General features: G+C 42.0%; 1 protein-coding gene across 1 annotated transcript in view; it reads left to right on the top strand.

Moving 5' to 3' along the window:
- Nucleotides 1-13,957, top strand: part of NME9 (NME/NM23 family member 9) — an 82,173-nt gene extending 68,216 nt beyond the window's left edge. Inside the window, exons 16-17 of the mRNA XM_077448453.1 lie at nt 542-625; nt 13,735-13,957. Coding sequence (XP_077304579.1) covers nt 542-625; nt 13,735-13,769 — 119 coding nt within the window. The 3' untranslated portion in view covers nt 13,770-13,957. The remainder of the gene's footprint in view (nt 1-541; nt 626-13,734) is intronic.
- Nucleotides 13,958-20,226: the final 6,269 nt, after the last annotated feature.

Raw genomic sequence — 20,226 nt, 5'->3', positions numbered from 1 at the left:
CACTGCTAGTATAAAAATAAAAAATTCAAGTATATAGTCCTTATCCTTGTTTTGTAGATGCTATAACTTCCATACAAGCCAATTAATATACACTTATTGGGATTTTTTTACCAACAATATATAGTAGAATACATATTGGTGTAAATTTATGAAGAAATTAGATAATTTTTTATTGGATGTGTTTTATGGCAGTAAAAATTTTTGGTTGTTTTTTAGTTTATAGCGCAAAAAATTAAAAACCCAGTGGTAATCAAATACCACCAAAAGAAATCTCTATTTGTGAGGAAAAAATGACATCAATTTTGTTTGTGTACGAGGTTGCATGATCAGGCATTTAATGCAGTGCCAAAAAGCAAAAAAGGCCTGGTCAGGAAGGGGGGTAAATCTTCCAGAGCTGACGCTCACTTTGAGGGGATATTAAAACCAGGAAAATCCTATTAATATTTTTGTAGCAGTCATGTCCTTAGGTTGCAGGTTTATATCTAGATTTTCATTATACCAATCAAAATATATCTAAATCCATTCAATTTTTGTTCCACAGGGAACAGTATTGAAACATCCACAAAAAATACTGCTGAAGATATCGAACAAAGGGAAGAGAGCAATGAAAGCACAGCCCTCCCAGGTAACATTGAAAGGACAAATGATACTGTGTTCATTTCTTAAAGACTACTGATAGGCAGTGACATTCACTTGTCGGTCTGAAAATCCGACCGTGTGTATGCTCCATCAGACAATTGTTGTTGGACTTTCCACCAACAAATGTTTGCTAGCATGTCTTCAAATTTTCCGCCAAAAAATGTGTGTTATCAGATTTTCTGAGTCCAAAGTACCAACACGCATGCTCGGAAGCAGAAGCCGTAGGGCTTGTACTCTAGCGTCTGTAATGGAGAATTAACATTTGTGACGTGGCAAATTAAGAAATCGCCATATGCAGCGCACAATTCTCTTCTTCTTTAATGGGATAATAATGAAGCTGCTTTGGCTGGTGATACTGATGGAGTTATTGCAAACTAATTTTCAAGGGCTTTTTTTTTCTAGTGATATCAAGTATAATATTATGGTTTTTTGTTTGTTTTGTTTTTTAATTTGTGAAAGTTATCACAACACCATTATCCCGTAGTTTTTAAGATCAAATATACAACTATACAACTATGTCCCTTGTCAATTTTACGTTGTATTTTTTCAAATGTAACTGCCTACTCCCAAGCTGTCATTTGAAGAAGTAAAACACAAAGCCAAGTATTATTATACACAATTTTTTTTATTGTGCATTAAAAAAAAAAAAAATAGACATGCTATCTGCCAATAGAACTTAACCAAAAAGTGCATTCTATGCATCCAATAATGTAGAAAATATACCAAATTAAATCATTATTCAACCCCAAAAATTATGTCAAAACAATAACTCCAAGGCTAATAATAAATAACACGTTAACTCCTCCGATTCCGCAACATGACTGGTTGACGAACGGCCGTTCAGAAACGAACCGAAAAGCACGAAATGAAAATCGTTAAATGAAAAACGCAAAAAGAAAAGAGTGAATCAACACTCGCCAAACTTCTGCTAACACTAAATTAGCAGAAGGAGCCCAAAGGGTGGTGCTAAAGAGCTGAAAAACCACATAGTATGTCTAGTACGTCACTAAGTTTGTAATTGTTGGCCAACATTTGTGTGACTGTGTGTATGCAAGATAAGTTTGAGCCAACACCCTTCAGACAAAATACCACGGTTTTGTTGGCGGAATGATGGTGTGTACGAGGAATAAGTCTGTTATTGCTCAATTTCCTGTAACATTCTAAGCTGTTCAGCAAAAATGGTAGTGTTAAGTGCTGAAACAGACCATTTACCCCTGACAGAGGTGCTTACAATGGTTAGCCTTCTTCATTTATGTAAAACTGTTATCCTAATACAGCCCCAATTCTGAAGCTCTTGGGATACTGCGTAGAGGCTACATGATGCAATGATTTGCATATCTCCAAGGAGCCTTTACTGCCAGAGGTTTGAGCATTTTTTCTGCCCCTAATGTGCATTGACACCAATTCCTGGCTTTGCATGACAGAGCTTTAACTTGAATTTTTGGATTCCACGGCGAATTGTGTTTGCAGACAGTGATTTCTCTTATGTTCACTGACTGACACAGCTCCTTTACTTTAGACCATCGGGTTGTTACGCCACCTTCAGGAGAGGACTAGACAGAACATGTTAACATGTACAAAAAACAGAACTTTCTAGTTCTGCCCAAGGGGCGGTCCCTTCAGTAAAAACCCCCCAGCCTCAGTTTTTTTCTGCCTAGTGAAGGAGAAGGACCTAGGAACCCTGCGGGCCCATCGGTCCACAGATTTTTTCTGCAGAAGTTTGCCTTTTTGCACAAGATTGAGATTCTGTGATCTGCTATCAACAGCCGGCTGGGTGACAGGCTGGATACACTTATCCTTGTAGTCTCCCCAGCCTGGCCAGCGAGCATGTGCAGACCAGAGCTCCGCTCTGGGTTGGCCACGACATGCCCCTCAGGCTCCAAGGGTGATCGGTGAGCGCAATGCTCTGGGGCACACATATGACTGGGCTACTGATGTCTGCGTCACAGTGTGCCGGGCCAGCAGCCACCCCATACTGATCGGAGAGTGGGTCTGTGATGGAATGTCCCCAGCTCATCCGGACTGGTGAGTGCAGCTCTCCCTGTCTCTGTGGGGCTGAGCAGCTGGGCATTCCCTGAGAGGTTGATTTGTCGGTCCCTCTCCTCCCTCTCTTCTCTCCCTGTCCCTATCCCCCCCTGTGGGGGATGCTGCATGGGCTGCTGAGCGGTGTGGTGCCACATAGACAGGGGCCCCCCTGGGTGTCTTTTGTCTCTCCCCTGGGTGTCTGGAGGTTTGTGTCTGCTGTTCGCTGTAGCGCTGTTTGCTGTTTTTTTTCTCTGCCTGTGTGTCACTGTCCCTCTCTGTATATAGTGCTTGGTGGCCATGTTTGGTGTGACCAGGGAGAAGCATGGCCAGGAACCATTTTTCTGGAGTTCGGCAGCCATTTTCCCTGATTATGTCCTTTATACTGGACGCTCAGTGGCCATTTTGTTGTAGCCTAGCACGTTTTTCATGCCCAGCGCTGATCCCTGAGGCTCAGAACAGCGCAGTTTCCTCTCACAGACACCTGGGAGCTGACACAGGACACAGACACACCTAGCTGGATGGCGCAGAACTTGGTCAGGGTGGTGAGTCCTGCAGCAGTTAGGAGGGTGGAACCATCACTGTCCTAAGTCCCCAACAGGTGGCAGACAGGTTAGGATCAGCATGGCTTCATAAACTGGTGTTTCTTCCCCCGAAATCCATGCAATTGCCATCGGTTCACCTGCAGACAGTGCAGTGCCTCTGGACGCTTTGTCGGCGGTCCTTAACACGTTCGTTGCCAAGATGGAGGTGGTGCGTGGGCGCAAGGTGGTAAAAAGCACCCCCCCGTCCTCCGGGGAGAGCTCTGACACAGACTCCGGCCCCGCTGAAGCTGGTGACTCCTGCTCTGTTGTATCAGATGACGCTGACCAGGACCGATCAGACAGTGAGGATGAGTCCCCGTCCGGGTCAGCGCGTGATAAATCGATTGTTGGAGCACTTATCACAGCTGTGCGTGATACCCTGAAAATTCAGGACACAGCAGATTCCTTTGCTGAGGTAGCGGTCCCTTTTGGGTCCTGTAAGCCAGCCCGTGCACCTAAGGTGTTTCCATATCTGACTTATTTGATAAGTTCATATACATGTAATGGGGTAGACTTCAACGGACCTTCTCGGTCACAAAAAATATGGCGGTGCTTTACCCCTTTGAGGAGAGCCTTCTCAAAAAATGGGCGGCTCCTCTGGTCGTGGACCCCACAGTATTCAGATTAAACAAAGTAACCACGATCCCAGTAGAGGGGACTCCTGCCTTTAAGGACCTCACGGACAGGAAGGCCGAGGCAGTGGCGCGTTCCTTGTTTACGGTTGTGAGGTCAGTGATGCGACCAGTACTGGCCTTCCGCAATTCCACTGAGTGGACAAAACTTTTGCACCGCAAATTGGGGGAGCAACAGGCTTCTCCTGTCTGCGTGAATATAGCAGACCAGTTAGTGCAAGGCCTTGAAGACATTTGTGGCACGGCACTGGGTATCCTCCCTCTGTTATCCAGGGCTTCAGTGTCAGCAGTGGTGCTGAAGCACCTGATTTGGCTAAAATGCTGGTCGCTGACCAGGCATCTAAAAAAGCCCTGACGAATCTACCCTTCCTTGGTGAGCGGCTCTTTGGAGCCTTGTTGGATGACATCATTAAGAATGCCAAAGGTGGGAAGAGTACCTTACTCCCACAGCCCAGGAAGACTAAGGAGCCACGCCGTAGGAAAGGGCCCTCGTTTTCCGCTCACAAATGGCTTTTTAGTCCATCCAAGGCTTGGGCTAAACGTCCCCAGCCAACAGGACGATTTCTGAAGGACAAAAGTGTCCCTGGAACCGCAAGCCTAACAAGCCTACGAATGAGAGTGTTACCGCATGAAGGTTTGCCCCGCCCCTCTCACGGGTGGGGGGTCGCCTTCGGGAGTTTGCAGCCCGGTGGGCCTCTCGGCTGTCTGAAAAATGGGTCTGCAAACTGATTTCCTCTGGTTACAAGATAGAGTTCTCTCTTGGCCACCAGACAGATTCTTCCCTTCCAGCATACCCTTACTCCCTCATGGGGGTGTTAAGGGACCTGCTGAGTCGCGGGGGGTTAATACCTGTTCCGGAGCCCTAAAGATTCCAGGGGTTCTACGCCAATCTGTTTTTAATCCCCAAAAAGGAAGGGGTAAGTCCAAACTTGGACCTAAAAGCCCTCAATTGCTTTGTGAAAGTACAGAGGTTCAGAATGGAATCAGTTCACTCAGTAGTCGCTGCACTCCATCAAGGGGACTTTCTAGCATCCTTGGACATCCAGGATGCATACCTACACATACCCATATGCCTACGGCATCAAAAGTTTCTGCGATTTGCAGTCGGGTACGCCCACTACCAGTTTGTGGCTCTCCTCTTTGGCTTGGCATTAGCCCCCTGAGTCTTTGCCAAGGTATTGGCTCCAGTTCTGGCGTTGCTGCGACAATGCGGGATTGCCATCGTAGGTTACCTAGATGATCTCCTCCTGAGAGCATCTTCTGCCTCAGAATTAAAGGAGGATGAAGTGATCACCATGCAAACCCTGCAGGAATTTGGGTGGCTTTTGAACCTAAAAAAGTCGGTGCTCATACCGACTCAGCATTTGGAGTACTTAGGCTTACTGCTGGACTCCGTGGAAGTGAGAGTGTTTCTCCCTCCAGACAAGCTGCAGACTCTCAGAGGTGCAGTAAAACTGTTGAAGAACCGCAGGTGGTCGTCGCTACGCTTCTGCATGCAAGTCCTGGGGCTCAAAGTGGCCACCTTCGAGGCAGTGCCATACACCCAGTTTCACACCAGAGTCTTGCAGAAGGAGATCTTGACGAAATGGGACAAATCTCTGTTATCCTGGATTGGCAGATTCAGGTGAGCCAGTCAGTCAGGGACTCCCTGCTCTGGTGGCTGAGATCCCCGGCACTTCGGTCCGGGAAGTCGTTCCTACCTCTACATTGGACAGCAATCACAATGGACGCCAGCCTGACCAGCTGGGGTGGAGTAATGGGGGTACAGTCAACCCAGGGCCTCTGGTCAGAGGAGGAATCCAAGTTGCCGATCATTGTGCTCCAACTACGAGCGATCAGGCTATGCCTCTCCACATGGTCAATGAGACTTTGAGGGCGTCCAATCAGGATCCTGTCGGACAATGCCACAGCTGTGGCATATGTCAATCACCAAGGAGGAACAAGAAGCTCGGCCACCGCACGGGAGGTCGCTCACATCCTTCAGTGGGCAGAGCGACATGTAAAGGCCCTATCAGCCATTTACATGTCCAGAGTGAAGAACTGGCAGGCGGACTACCTAAGTCGCCAGATGCTGGACCCAGGAGAATGGATCCGGAGGTGTTCAGGCAACTGTTCCTGCGATGGGGCACACCAGACGTGGATCTCCTGGCTTCCCATCTCAAACGGAAAGGTGCCGAGATTCGTGTCCAGGACAAGAGATCCCTGGGCAGACATGTCAAACATGCTGGTGGCTCCGTGGGATCAGTATCAGCTGATCTATGCTTTTCCTCCGCTGAAGTTACTGCCACGTCTGCTCCGCAGAGTGGAGGCCGAGGGGATTCCAGTAATTCTGATTGCCTCAGATTGGCCTCAGTGTCCCTGGTATGCCTGGTGGTGGATGCCTCCTAGTGACTGCCGTTGCGAGGGGACCTTCTGTCTCAAGGTCCGATTCTCCATCCTGCTTTACCACCGCTGGTTTTACCAGCATGGCTGTTGAGAGCCAGGTGCGAATGAACCGGGCCTATCGGACTCTGTGATTTCAACTATGTTGAGAGCACGGAAATCTTCGTATCTGGAAGGTCTACATCTCTATGTGTGAGGAGAAAGTATGGCGTCCGTGCTCCTATTCCATATCCAGGATCTTGCTGTTTCTACAGTGTGGAGTAGACCAAAAATTGGCTTTAAGTACCATTAAAGGACAAATATCAGCCCTGGCTGTCTTTTTTCAGCGACCCCTGGCATTTCACTCTCTAGTGAGCACCTTTTGTTCAGGGGGTCCGACATGTAGTTCCTCCGGTGTCCACCGTTACCCCGTGGGATCTGAACGTGGTGTTATCGGCGCTTCAGAAACCGCCGTTTGAGAATATCAGAGAAATTCCCTTGTTGACTTTTTCCCAGAAAGTGGTCTTTCTAGTGCCCATTAAATCGACCAGGAGGATTTCGGAACTGGCGGCCTTGTCCTGCAAATCGCCCTATCTGGTTACCCATAAGGATGAGGTGGTGTTGCGTCCGCAACCTTCTTTTCTGCTGAAGGTGGTTTCGGTGTTCCACATCAATGAAGACATTGTGTTACCATCTTTGTGTCCTAAACCGACACATCCTAAGTAGGTGGTCCTCCATTCCCTGGACGTGGTCCGGGCTCTAAGGGTGTATTTGTCTGCCACGGCTCCCTATCGGAAGTCAGACTTTCTGTTTCGGTAGCTGGTCTGAAGAAAGGCATGGCGGTCTCGTCGGCCACCATTTTCAGGTGGATCAGACAGAATGGGGTGCATGCCTATGCCTTGAAGGGGCAGGTGCCCCCCTTTCCGGTCACGGCCCATTCGACCAGGGCAATTGGCACCTCTTGGGCCTTCCGACATCAAGCGTCAGTCGCTCAAGTGTGTAAAGCAGCGACTTGGTCGTCTGTTCACACCGTTACAAAATTCTCAAAGGTAGATGTCAGTGCATCGGCTGATGCCTGTTTTGGCCGCAAAGTTTTGCAGACGGCTATGTAATTTGCAATTGCACTTATTTTTTTTCAGTTTTTTTTGACAAGAAACACAAGTTACCTTTAGTAAAATGCACTGATGCGGTTACAAAAGGTGGTTACTCCCCGGTTAGGGAGCACTCTGTTTTGTGGGTGAAGTTGTTTATGCTGTTTCCCACACTCTATTTTTGTTGGTGAATTTTTTATGCTGTTTCCCACTCCTAGTTTTGACACTGGTTTGGGGCGTCTCGATGGTCTAAAGTAAAGGAGCTGTGTCAGTCAGTGAACGTAAGAGAAAATAGGATTTTTGTACTCACCGTAAAATCCTTTTCTCTGTAGTTCACTGACTGACACAGCACCCTCCCCTCCTATTGTTTACGTTAAACTGCTTGTTGACGTACTGAGGCTGCAGGATGCAGGCTGGGGGGGGTTGTTCTGTTTTTTGTACATGTTAACATGTTCTGTCTAGTCCTCTCCTGAAGGTGGCATAACAACCCGATGGTCTAAAGTAAAGGAGCTGTGTCAGTCAGTGAACTACAGAGAAAAGGATTTTACGGTGAGTACAAAAATCCTATTTTTTTCTATGTATTCCTGAGCCCATGCAGTGATGTCCATTACAGAATCATGCCTGCTTTTAATGCAATGCCGTCTGAGGGCCCACAGGCATCCACTATTGCGTTTCAACCTTGTTCCTTGCACACAGAGATTTCTCCAGATTCTTGAAATCTTTTGATGATATTATGTACTATAGATGATGATATAATTAAAGTCTTTGCAGTTTTCCATTAAGAAACTGTATTCTGAAATTGTTTGGTAATTTTTAGATGCAGCTTTTCACATTGGTGAACCACTGCCCATCTTTACTTCTGGGACAATCTGACTGTCTAATGCCGTGTACACATGACCAGACTTTCCGGCAGACTAGGTCCGACGGTCTTCCTGACAGACTTTCAGCAGACTTCCGACTGACTTTCTGAACGAACGGACTTGGCCACACACAATCACACCAAAGTCCGATGGATTTGAACTTGATTACATGCGATCGGACAAGAATGAGGAAGTTCATAGTCAGTAGCCAATAGCTGCGCTAGCGTTGGTTTTCTTCCGTCGGACTAGCATACAGACAAATGGCTTTTTCGACCGGACTCGAGTCCGTCGGAAAGATTTGAAACATGTTCTAAATCTATATCGCGTCTGATTTTTTGACAGAAATGGTCCGATGAAGCCCACACACAGTCAAATTGTCCGATGGATTCGTTCCGTCGGACCTTTGCTGACGGAAATCTCTTTTTATACCCAATCATGTTACTGCCCTTTTGCCAATTTGTTGCCAAATGCTCTTCCTTGTTAACACCACTTACTTTGCCATCTTTTGTTTGCCCTGTCCCAACTTTAAAACGTGTTGGTGCCATCAATTTCAAAATTACCTTATTTTTTTCTTAAAATGGTACATGGTCTCAGGTTAAACATTTGATATGTTTTCTATTTTCTATTGTGAATAAAATATGGGTTTATTAGATTTGCAAATCATTGCATTCTGTTTTACTGTAGATTTTAAACAGTGACCCAATGTTTTTGGATTTGGGGTCAATGCACATTAGGGGCAGAAAAAAAATGCCTCTAAACGCCCTTATGTGCATTAACACTTAGCCCTTGTACACACGGTCGGAGATTCCGACGGAATGTGTCCTATCGGACCATTTTGTCGGATAATCCGACTGTGTGTGGTATGCATCGGACTGTTTCCGTCGGGAATATCCGTCGGACCCAATTTTTCAACTTGTTGGAAATATTTTCTGACAAACTGGTCCGATCGGACATACTCCGATCATGTGTAGAGAATTTCGATCGGACAAAGTGCCACGCATGCTCAGATCAAATTCCTACACCAAAGCTATTGGCTACTAGCATGAATGTAGTCCCGTCATAACGAAATAACGCCATCACGTTCTGAACAATCGGATTTTCGACAACTTGGTCCGATCGTGTGTATGCAACAGTTTCGGACACAATCCGTCCAATGGCTTTGGTTGGCAGAATGTCCGACCGTGTGTACAAGGGCTTAGGGTAACATAGAGCTGTTTATACAGGCTAAATAAAAAAAACGCCAAATGCCTCTGTAAACAGCATTTTTTATGCCCAGCGTGCATGAACCCTAAAAAGTGTTAGCTGAATTTTAGCTTTAATTTGTTAGTCATGTCCATCTGCTAGTGCATCTAACTTTACCTTCTTTGCAGGCTGACAAAGCTGCTATCAAAATGTATGTCCACTGCTCCTGCATCCAGAGTATAGAAATCTTTAGATCTGCGGCAGATCTTGTCACCCCTCAGAAAAGAGATCCGTGATGGATTGCTTTTCAAAGACATTTGACAGGAGGTGAGGAGGCAATATGTCGCCTCCTCACTGCCCATTTTAACCCTGTAAATACTGCACGCAACCACAGGCATTGAACCTTGTTTCAGGACGATTGCAGCACAGCCCCATTTACTTAAATAGGTTTTGTTTTTCAGCGGTACTGCTAACTGAACACAAAAGGGGTATGATTTTTGCCATAGTTGCACAGTAATGTATTGAGGCTGTAATGTGTACAATCCTGTTCAGCTGCCTTTGCAGCTTAAGTGGGGGCAGTCAAAGGATGGTAAAAACTTAGCTCAAATTAGTGTTTTTATTGCCCTCAACCACAAATGTAAATGAGCTCTTTTTGGTTGGATAACCAGGTGAAAGTAAAGGAAAAGAAAATAAATAAATGTGACCATCTTGTTTAGGATTGGTAAGCTACAATATATTAGATTTTTGTTTTGGTTTTAATAACTCTTTAAAGCATGTACATAAGCCGTCGATCTGATATAGATAGAATTTAATTTTACTGAATAATTCAATGCAGTTGTGCAAAAAGCATTTAAACCATTTAGATCAGTCCCTGCCTTCAAAGATGGTTAGTCTCAAATATCTTTTCCATAATCATAAGGGCTCATTCATACATACTGTGGTGATTTGTGTTTTTCCACATTGAATTATTATTAACGATTTATATAGTGCCAACAGTTTACGCCATGCTTTGCAATGTATAGGGGAGACAACACAATTACAGTACAATACAAAAGGTACAGGAGGGCCCTGCTCATAGAGCTTACATTCTAAAGTGAGGGGTGGTGGTACAAAAGGTAATAGCAACACCAACCAAAACCAATTTCCGAAAAGCCTCCATAGAAAACAAAAGCAGAATTTTTTGCCACTATCTCTGAATTCTTTGGAAAATTCTTCTAGAATCTTCAGTTTCCAGAGGCCAGAAATGCTACAGGTCCTCTGTTTCCCCTGACCCTGTTCAGGATTCAGAGGTGGAACTTCCTTTACATGAGGATATAAGACCCGATTCACACCTATGCATTTTTATTGCTTTTTGCATTTTGCAGATTTTCACTGCAGAACGTGTTCCATAGGAAACCATGTTAAATGGACTGTAGTGCAATCTGCCGAATGAAAAAAGCACTAAAAATGCATAGGTGTGAATCAGGCCTTATGGAGGAAAGCATTGAGGAACCTGATTTTATAGCAGAGACTGCAGAGGATTTCCTTCCCCTGCATTTTTTGAGGTCCAAGCTACGGCTTTACGGCTTTACGCCAGATGCTCTAAAACTGCAGAGTGCAAAATCTGTTACAGCTCTATATAGAAACCAATCAGCTTCCAGGGTTTTGTCAAAGCTTAATTGAACAAGCTGAAGTTAAAAATTGATTGGCTTCCATGCTCAGCTGCACCATATTTTGCACTCTCCACTTTTAGTAAATCAACCCCAGTGTTCCTTAACTCGTTGCTGAACACCCACTACAGATTTACTGCGGCAAGGTGGCATGGCTGTGCAAATCGACGTTCCTATATGTCGTTTCGTGTACTATCCGGTGTGGGTGCACACGGGCCACCGGAGGCACGTGCGTCAATTGGCCAGAGGGGAAGCCAATCAGCAGGTCCGGTGGATGAGATGTCCGCCAGCCACCCACGATCGTTCCCCGCAGAGGCAGAACAGGGATCTGCCTATGTAAACAAGGCAGATCGCCATTCTGATAGGGGAGGACATAGATATCTTGTGTTCCTGCTAAGCAGGAACATGGATCTCTGTGTTGTCTCAGTCAGTCCATCCCCCTTAACCGCCCCTGCTGTTAAACCCTTCCCTGCCAGTGTCATTAGTACAGTAACAGTGCATATTTTTAGCACTGATCACTGTAATAATGTCACGGTTCCCAAAAAAGTGTCAGTTAGTGTCCGATTTGTCTGCCGCAATGTATCTGTCCCACTAAAAATCACTGATCGCCGACATTACTAGTAAAAAGATAAATAAATACAAAATTCCTTAAAAATATCCCATAGTTTGTAGACGCAATAACTTTTGCACAAACCATACACTTATTGGGATTTTTTTTTTACCAAAAAACAGCAAGTGGTTAAGGCTTGTTTTCTTGTGCACCTGTTGACAGTTCTGTTTGCTATGTTGTTGCTCACTTCTCATGTTAGGTCTGTAAATACAAGTCCTGTGTCCTGTAGTCTTGTACTGCATGATTAGGATAAAAGGAATTTCTGTAGATTCCTTATCTTAGAGTATTGTACAGGACACAGGTCCCTCCCCTCTGTCATGATTACATTATTCCTCATTTCCTTATTGTTTGCTTACAAACTGGAGTCTCGTGGAGTGCGCGGGCTTCATTGGTGTGCGCATAGGGTGTGCAGATTTCCCCGTTTAGACTCCTGGTATTTTACCAAAGTCCCCTAACAGGGCACCTAATAAAATTGCAAAAAACGAAATAAATATTAAAAAAAAAAATTGTAAAAAGTAATAAAAAATAAAATAATCAATAAAACTACTGACACTGCCCCACTGACACCAATCTCTGACCTTATGACACTATCCACTGCTCTACTGACACTGCATATGTGTTTGAGCTTTGGGGTGCACACCCTAATACAATAGTCTGGGCACACCTATGATGGGCTTATATGAGTATGCACTAGGAGTGGCCCTAGCAAGTTTTTTGTTTTGTTTTTGCCAATGTCCAATCACCTGAAGGTAATCTGCATGTAACTCATGTTTTATAAATACAAGCCCTGTACTGTACTCCAAGATAAGGAATTTACAGTTTAGTCAAACTTCCAATTTTTAATGCACTAAAATAGTCTGCTTGCTTTACTAAGTGTAAACTGGCTTTGTGTGCTATTGCAGAGTCTGTGATCTTTTTCCATCCCCTATTTGCCCAGAGAAGCATCTCCTATTGAGTAGCTTGCATGCATATTTTTAGCTCCCTAACTTTATTCATAAATTTTTCATTTTTGAATCTCATCTGTTTGGTCTTCTTGTAGAGATTTAAAATCCTTTTGTGACAGTTTTGCCCTACATAGTTTGCTATCATCAGCAAACACTGAGAAACACATTTGGTCCATGTCTAGGCTTTAATGATTGGGTACTCTGCTTTCTACCTTAGACCATTTGGAAAATAAGCCATTCATTACTATGTTCTGGATGCTTTCCTGTAGCCAGTTTTCTATATACAAATTCCTTAATGTCGATGGACCTTAACTTGCAAATTAAGCATTTTTGGGTAACTTTTTTGAATGCTTTAGCAAAATTCAGATAAACTATGTCCACTGACCTGTTTCTAAATGACTGCTCAGTTCCTCACAAAATTTTAATAGGTCAGTCTGATAAGAGCAACCCCTCATAAATCAATGCTGGTTGTTTCTTATGGTACCATTTTCTCACATTCGTAAATATAGGCCCTTACCTTTTCTTCCCATAACTTACATACTTTCAATGTTAGGCTGGCTGGTTTGTAGTTACCTGGTTTACATCTTGATTACATCTTGATCCTTTTTTCAATATTGCTTCCGCATTTGCTTTTCACCAATTAGTTGGTACCATTCCAGTCAGTAAGGTGTCCTTAAAAATAGGAACTATAACTTGGTTAAGCTCTTTGAGACTTCTCAGGTGTAAACCATTTGATCCTGGAGATTGGTTCACTAGGTTTTTCTATTTTTCTATCTGTCCTTTTCGTCTGTGTAAATTGAAAAAATAAATGTATTTATTACATCTGCCTTCTCCCTGATTTTTGTGACCAACTTCCTACTACATGATCTGTCCTTAAAGGATACGTTAACCTTTAGTAACATGTTACATGTTAGACCCATATTTTGGGTGTAATACACGTTACCAAAGAGAACCTCCTGCGCCCCTCTGATCTCCTGTTGTAAAAGTGGGCGGGGGATCTTCGCACTTGCCATTTGCTGGTTGTAAGTTGTAAATACAAAATATCCATATGCACAATTTCATGTTTGGACCAAAAACAATACACTCTCAAAAATAGCATTTTAATCACAAATTAAAGAAATGTATTGAAATAATTTTTTTCCATGTTCTTTTATTTACAGAGAACGAAGAAGAGCCTAAACAAGATGACAGTTAACTGTCTTTTACCTTTGGATATAAATATATCTTCTATAATGGGAGAAATGTGTTAATTCTATAGCACAGCAAGGAGATGCTAAACAGAAGCAGTGAAATCATGAGATGCGTTGCAGCGTGATTCATAAATTCCTATCTCTGTTGGTCTATATAGTTGCACTGAAAAATTATAAAACTGCCCCTGAACAATTTTGTGTGTTTATTTTCACCTTTGCACAGTTGTCTTCGATGTCCATGATTGTAAGCACAAGGTTCACAAAGAAGCAGAACACTGACAAATATACATAAAAAAAACTCTTGCATATACTTTGCTTAAAGTGAGGCAGGCTGATTTGCATCAGGTTTTGTTGTTCAAAAAATTATATATCATACATTTTAAGGGCCCTTTCACATGGGCTTTCTGATCAGGAACGCCTGCCAGTTATTCAGGCGGACCTGATTGGAAGCTGCAGATGTATGGACAGGCAGAAGTAAAAAGGATTGTTCATTTACATCCTTCTACCTTTTAAGTCTGTCTAGTTTTGGGGGGAAAAAGACTGTGTGCCTTTCCATTTTTTCAGACCTAAAGGTAACAGATCAGAACTAGCCTGATATAAATGGATGGCAGCCTTTAGATCCAACACAGGTACGCCACAGTGAGCTTTCAAAATGCAAATGCAAAACTGAATTGGATAGGATGCCACAAAACCATCATCTACCCCGTTGTGCTCTGATTCAGCAGGGGATCTGCTCACAGATTCCCTGCTGAACAGAGCACAGCACCTTTGAGAAAGGAGCATAAGGCTGGATTCGCACCTATGCAGTTTTAGTTCATTTTTGCATTTTGCAGATTTGCATAGGTGTGAATCCAGCCTTAGGCTTGATTCACACTAACATGTTTTTTGATGCATTTTGCATTTTGCAGAAATGCAGTGAATTTTTTTTACATGGGTTCCTATGGAACATGTTCACATCAATGCATTTTTGTGCCTCTGCGTTTTTGGAAAGGGTCGGGGACTTGCATTTTGCATGCAATAGAAGTCAATAGACCTGCATCAAAAATGCAAGTACCGCGTTTTTACTGCGTTTTTACCACGATTTTGCCGTGATTTGCGTTTTGCGTTTTTATTTTTTTCATTTTTTTTCACTGTATATATCTGGTTTCTAAGCAACCACAGTGTAAAAAAAGAAAAAAGAAAAAAAAGAAAAAACGCAAAACGTGGCAAAATAGCAGTAAAAACGTGTGTCAAAAAATGCGACAAGCACCGCAAAAAGCACTGCAAAAATGCTCAAAAGCAACATGCATAGATGTGAAACGAGCCTTAAACTGCATAGATGTGAATCCATCCTTAGTGGTGACCCATCCAGAACTGAACCCAACACTCACTGACACAACAGTAGTGTAAAGTGATTTTTATTTTTCAAAAGGGAAGTTTAGTTCAAACATTAGCAATAATATCAGTGTTAATCTAATACTATAAACTGGTTCACCTGGCTAGCACTACCAGTGCAAAAGACAATGAACAAATACAGCATCTTACAAAAGTGATTACACCCCTCACATTTTTGTAAATATTATATTATATCTTTTCATGTGACAGCACTGAATAAATTAGACTTTGCTACAGTGTAAAGTAGTGAGTGTTCAGCTTGTATAACAGTATCAATTTGCTGTCCCCTCAAAATAACTCAACACACAGCCATTAATGTTTAAACCGCTGGCAACAAAAGTGAGTACACCCCTAAGTGAAAATGTCCAAATTGGGCCAATTAGCCATTTTCCCTCCCCGGTGTCATGTGTATCATCTGTTCAGAGACAAAGATTACATTTCGGGCTGATTTGTTTGCACCCTTCCTTAGATCAGTCAGAACACATCTGAAGGTTTTCACCACAATCATCTACTTTATATGTGTTTCACAAGCATCATCACACATGGAATCAATATGGTTAATCATTCTCAGTTTCTATCTAATCAATGCTACCGAATACTAATCTTATACCATAGACACAGAAAATAGCTAATCGCACAGCCGATAATCTCAATATCTCATTGTCATCTTGCAATTCATCCTATTTTCAGATCTGAAAGACATATATATGCATAACAAGATATATATACTTAATAAATAAATGTAAAAATCTGTTCAGTCACAACACAGAACCAATAACCTATTAAATAAACAAAGATCTAGATCCACGTTTAAATCGTGTGGGTGTGGGGCAATTGTATTAAAAAAAATTGATCCAGTGTACCTCTCTTTTTCTGAGGGTTAATTCACGATCCCCCCTCTTCTGTTTCTTTCAGTCCCCTCCAGGACCATATATGTCTATCAAGTGTTAGTTGTGTTAATTTATCCCTAATGGAATATTTATGTCTTGCGATTCTATCCTTCACTTTCTGTGTAGTTTCACCAATGTAGACTAATACACATGGACATTTGATAGCATATACCACAGTTTGTACTGCAGCAGCATGGCTCGGCTGCACGAATCGCCTTTATGTTATGTCGGTAACATAAATGGCTACTAGGGAGCACGTGCCCCCACTCGCTCCCCGAGCCGATGTGAGTGCCCGGCGGTCTCCATCGCCACCGGGCTCCCGCGATCGCTCAGGGCACACGGAGAATCAGCAGCTGTGTGTGTAAACACACAGTTTCCGGTTCTCTGAGCAGGGAACTGACAGATCGTCTGTCCATACAGAGCATGGACAGTGATCTGTTAGTTTCCCTGCACAGTCCCATCCCCCCTTCAGTTAGAACACAAAATAGGATACATATTAACCCCTCCCCTGCCCCCTAGTGTTAACCCCTTCACTGCCAGTGACATTTTTACAGTAATCAATGCAATTTTAATCGCACTGATCGTTGTATTAATGCCAATGGTCCCAAAAATGTGTCAAAATTGTTCGACGTGTCTGCCAAAATGTCACGGTCATGATAAAAATCGCTGATCGCTGCCATTACTAGTAAAAAAAAAATATATTAATAAAAATGCCATAAGTCTATCCCCTATTTTGTAGACGCTATAACTTTTGCGCAAACCAACCAATATATGCATATTGCATTTTTTTTAACCAAAAATATGTAGAAGAATACATATCGGCCTAAACTGAGGGAAAAACATTTTTTTTTAGATATTTTTGGGGGATAATTATTATATAAAAAAGTTAAAAATAATGTGTTTTTTTCAAAATTGCCGCTCTTTTTTTGTTTATAGTGCAAAAAATAAAAACCACAGAGATGATCAAATACCACCAAAAGAAAGCTCTATTTGTGGGAAAAAAAGGATGTCAATTTTGTTTGGGAGGCACGTCGCATGACCACGCAATTGTCAGTTAAAGCGTCATAATGCCGAATGGCAAAAAGTGGTCTGGTCTTTGGCCAGCCAAATGGTCCAGGACTTAAGTGGTTAATCATAGAGTTGCATTGAATGCATGATAAACAGAAATATGAACCTACATTTTTTGGTCCCAAAAACATTGTTTTTGGTATTGTTGATGAAAATTGATCAGATATAATTAATCAATCACGTATTGTTCTACCCTTCCTATAAGAGGATATAGGAAGACATCAGAACTCCTGAACCATAGGATAACTGGTTCTGAGTTCCCATGTTTGTTAATTATTTTAGAAATTCTGTGTGAAAAAGGATGATTTTGCATAATAAAGGAAATTTGTTTTTTGGGGTCCTAATATTATCCATACTGGACTGTTCCTTTTTAACCAAGGCTTCAGGATATTTTCTATCAGTCAGTTTTGTCTCCATCTCATCAAGCCTCTGACTACATCGCTAACTATCTGCTGAACCCTCATCAGCTGACTCCTTGGGATGGAGGCAAAGACATTGGGTGGATGAAAATTTCGGCACAGAAATGGTTACAAGTGGCTCATACTCTTTAACAGAAGCTGACGCTTCAAGGATTTTTACTGAGACAATGGGATCCAGGGACTTTCTAACCCAATCATCTGCAATACAGCTGACTAGAAAAATGGAAAAGCTTACCCAAAGAGTTATTATAATGGAACTGCATGAGGTAACATTAGCTGAATATTATAAAATACAGATGATACCTAGGGGATTGGGAGTCCAATAAATGCCAACCTTGTTTTCCCAAAATATGGACTTCAAAACCAAATTTGCACAGATTTTGAACAAATGTTCATTTGATATTATGACACTCCTGGTACAGTTCCTACAACAGGAAATGGTGACCGTACAACAGGAGATTTTGGAGTTGGAGAAACAACTAGAGCAATGCTCCAATCAAGAAGAACTATTGGATTTAAAAAAAGTGAATAATGATAAATTGGAGAGTTTTCGCAGAAATATCCAGCTTCGTAAGCGAACAAAACTTGAATGCGACCGTGAAGACTATAATAATTATTGAGTTTACAATTGGACTGATCTTAACTATTATCGCATCAAAACCTATAAGAAAGGACAACGGAAACAGTTTATTAATTCATCTTCTTCTACCATATCCACTGGGTCATCAACCAACGTATCCATTACTTTTTTACCTGCAAGTACAACCGAATCCGGACCAGGAGGAGAGGTAGAAGACCAAAGAAAAGGTAAAGCCAGTGTACCCACCAGACGTCAAAATCATCAGAGAAGGTGAAAAATTATGTGGTACATAATATTTCTTCAATTACTTTTACTGAGACTGAACTGAATGTACTAAATAAGGGATTAAGCCTTTGTCCCAAGGAGAAAATGAATGTCTTTGTTTTGAAACAGGACCTTTATAGGTTTTATAGGTAATTAAGGTTTAAAGCTTACTATTCTGGTTTACCTATAGCTACATATAAGGAATATTTACCATTATCTAGTAAAGGTGGATAATGACATAAAACATTTTTTGAGTGATAAAACTAAAAAAGACCATACACCAAACAATTTAAGTAAAGATGAGGTAACGGCGTTGAACTCCTTGTTGGCTCGGCGCGATATAACTATCAAACCGGCCGACAAGGGGGGGTGCTATTGTAGTAATGGACACCACAAAATATGAGCTATAGGTGATGAAACAGCTTGGGGACACAAACGCTTATAGAAAACTAGACACATTCCCAGTTTTAAAGGTACAATAAAGAATTAAGGATATTTTGACCACTGCAGTAAAAAACAAAATCATAGATAATGAAACTGTGGATTTTTTAATTTCTGAACATCCTATTACACCGGTGATATATACGTTTTACCAAAGATCCATAAGGATCCTGTCAATCCCCCGGGACATCCCATTGTATCTGGGATGGAATTGCTCACAGCTCCTTTAGCACAGTATCTTGATAAATGTTTAACACAAAATCCTATATAAAAGACACTTCTGACTTCTTATCTAAAATTAAGGATATTAGACTGTTGGCCGATTCCATTCTGGTATCATGGGACATCTCTAGTCTAAATACAATAATTCCACATGAAGTTGGGATAGAGGCTTGTCGGGGGCTGCTGATCCAGTCCGGTATATATAAAACACAGCATATCGAGTTTCTATTGGATTTACTCAAAATTGTACTTGAGGAGAACTATTTCCTTTTTAAAAATGCTCATTACTTACAATTGAAAAGTGCATCGATGGGTTCTAATGTCGCACCCTCATATGCAAATTCATTTATGAATATGTTAGAAACATCTTATATATTTGTTAATGATATGTTCCTTAAACATTGCCAGAGATGGTATAGATTTGTGGACGATATTTTTGCTGTATGGGATGGTGACATGGATACCCTTTTCTTATTTTATAAATATATTAACTATCTTGTTCCCAGTCTCAAATTTAATATTGAAATAGGTACTACTCAAATCTCGTTTCTCGATACTACGTTAAAACTTGAAAATATGACAATCACAAGTGATCATTATGTGAAAACTACTGATTGTAATCAACTATTACATTTTAATCGTTTTCATCCCCCCAATGTCTTTGCCTCCATCCCAAGGAGTCAGCTGATGAGGGTTCAGCGGATAGTTAGTGATCTGCTGCGCTGTAGTCAAAGGCTTGATGAGATGGAGACAAAATTGATTGATAGAAAATATCCTGAAGCCTTGGTTAAAAAGGAATGGTCCAGTATGGATAATATTAGGACTCCCCAAAAAAATGATCAAACAAATTCCCTTTATTATGCAATATCATCCTTTTTCACACAGAATTTCTAAAATAATTAACAAACATTGGAACCTACTCAGAACCAGTTATCCTATGGTTCAGGAGTTCTGGTGTCTTCCTATGTCATCTTATAGGAAGGGTAGAACAATACGCGATTGATTAATTAGATCTGATCAATTTTCATCAACAATACCAAAAACGTTTTTGGGACCAAAAAATCTTGGTTCATATCCCTCTTTATCATGCATTCAATGCAACGCTATGATTAAAGGTACATTTTTCACACACCCCCACAAATGTTTCAATATTCCTATTAGGGGACACTATACATGTCAATCATCATTTGTAGTATATGCCATC

Source organism: Lithobates pipiens, unplaced genomic scaffold (genome assembly GCF_037356315.1).
Source record: "Lithobates pipiens isolate NorthernLeopardFrog02 unplaced genomic scaffold, aLitPip1_a1.2 Scaffold_22, whole genome shotgun sequence".
Lineage (NCBI taxonomy): Eukaryota > Metazoa > Chordata > Amphibia > Anura > Ranidae > Lithobates > Lithobates pipiens.
This window is presented reverse-complemented; position numbering and strand designations above follow the sequence as displayed.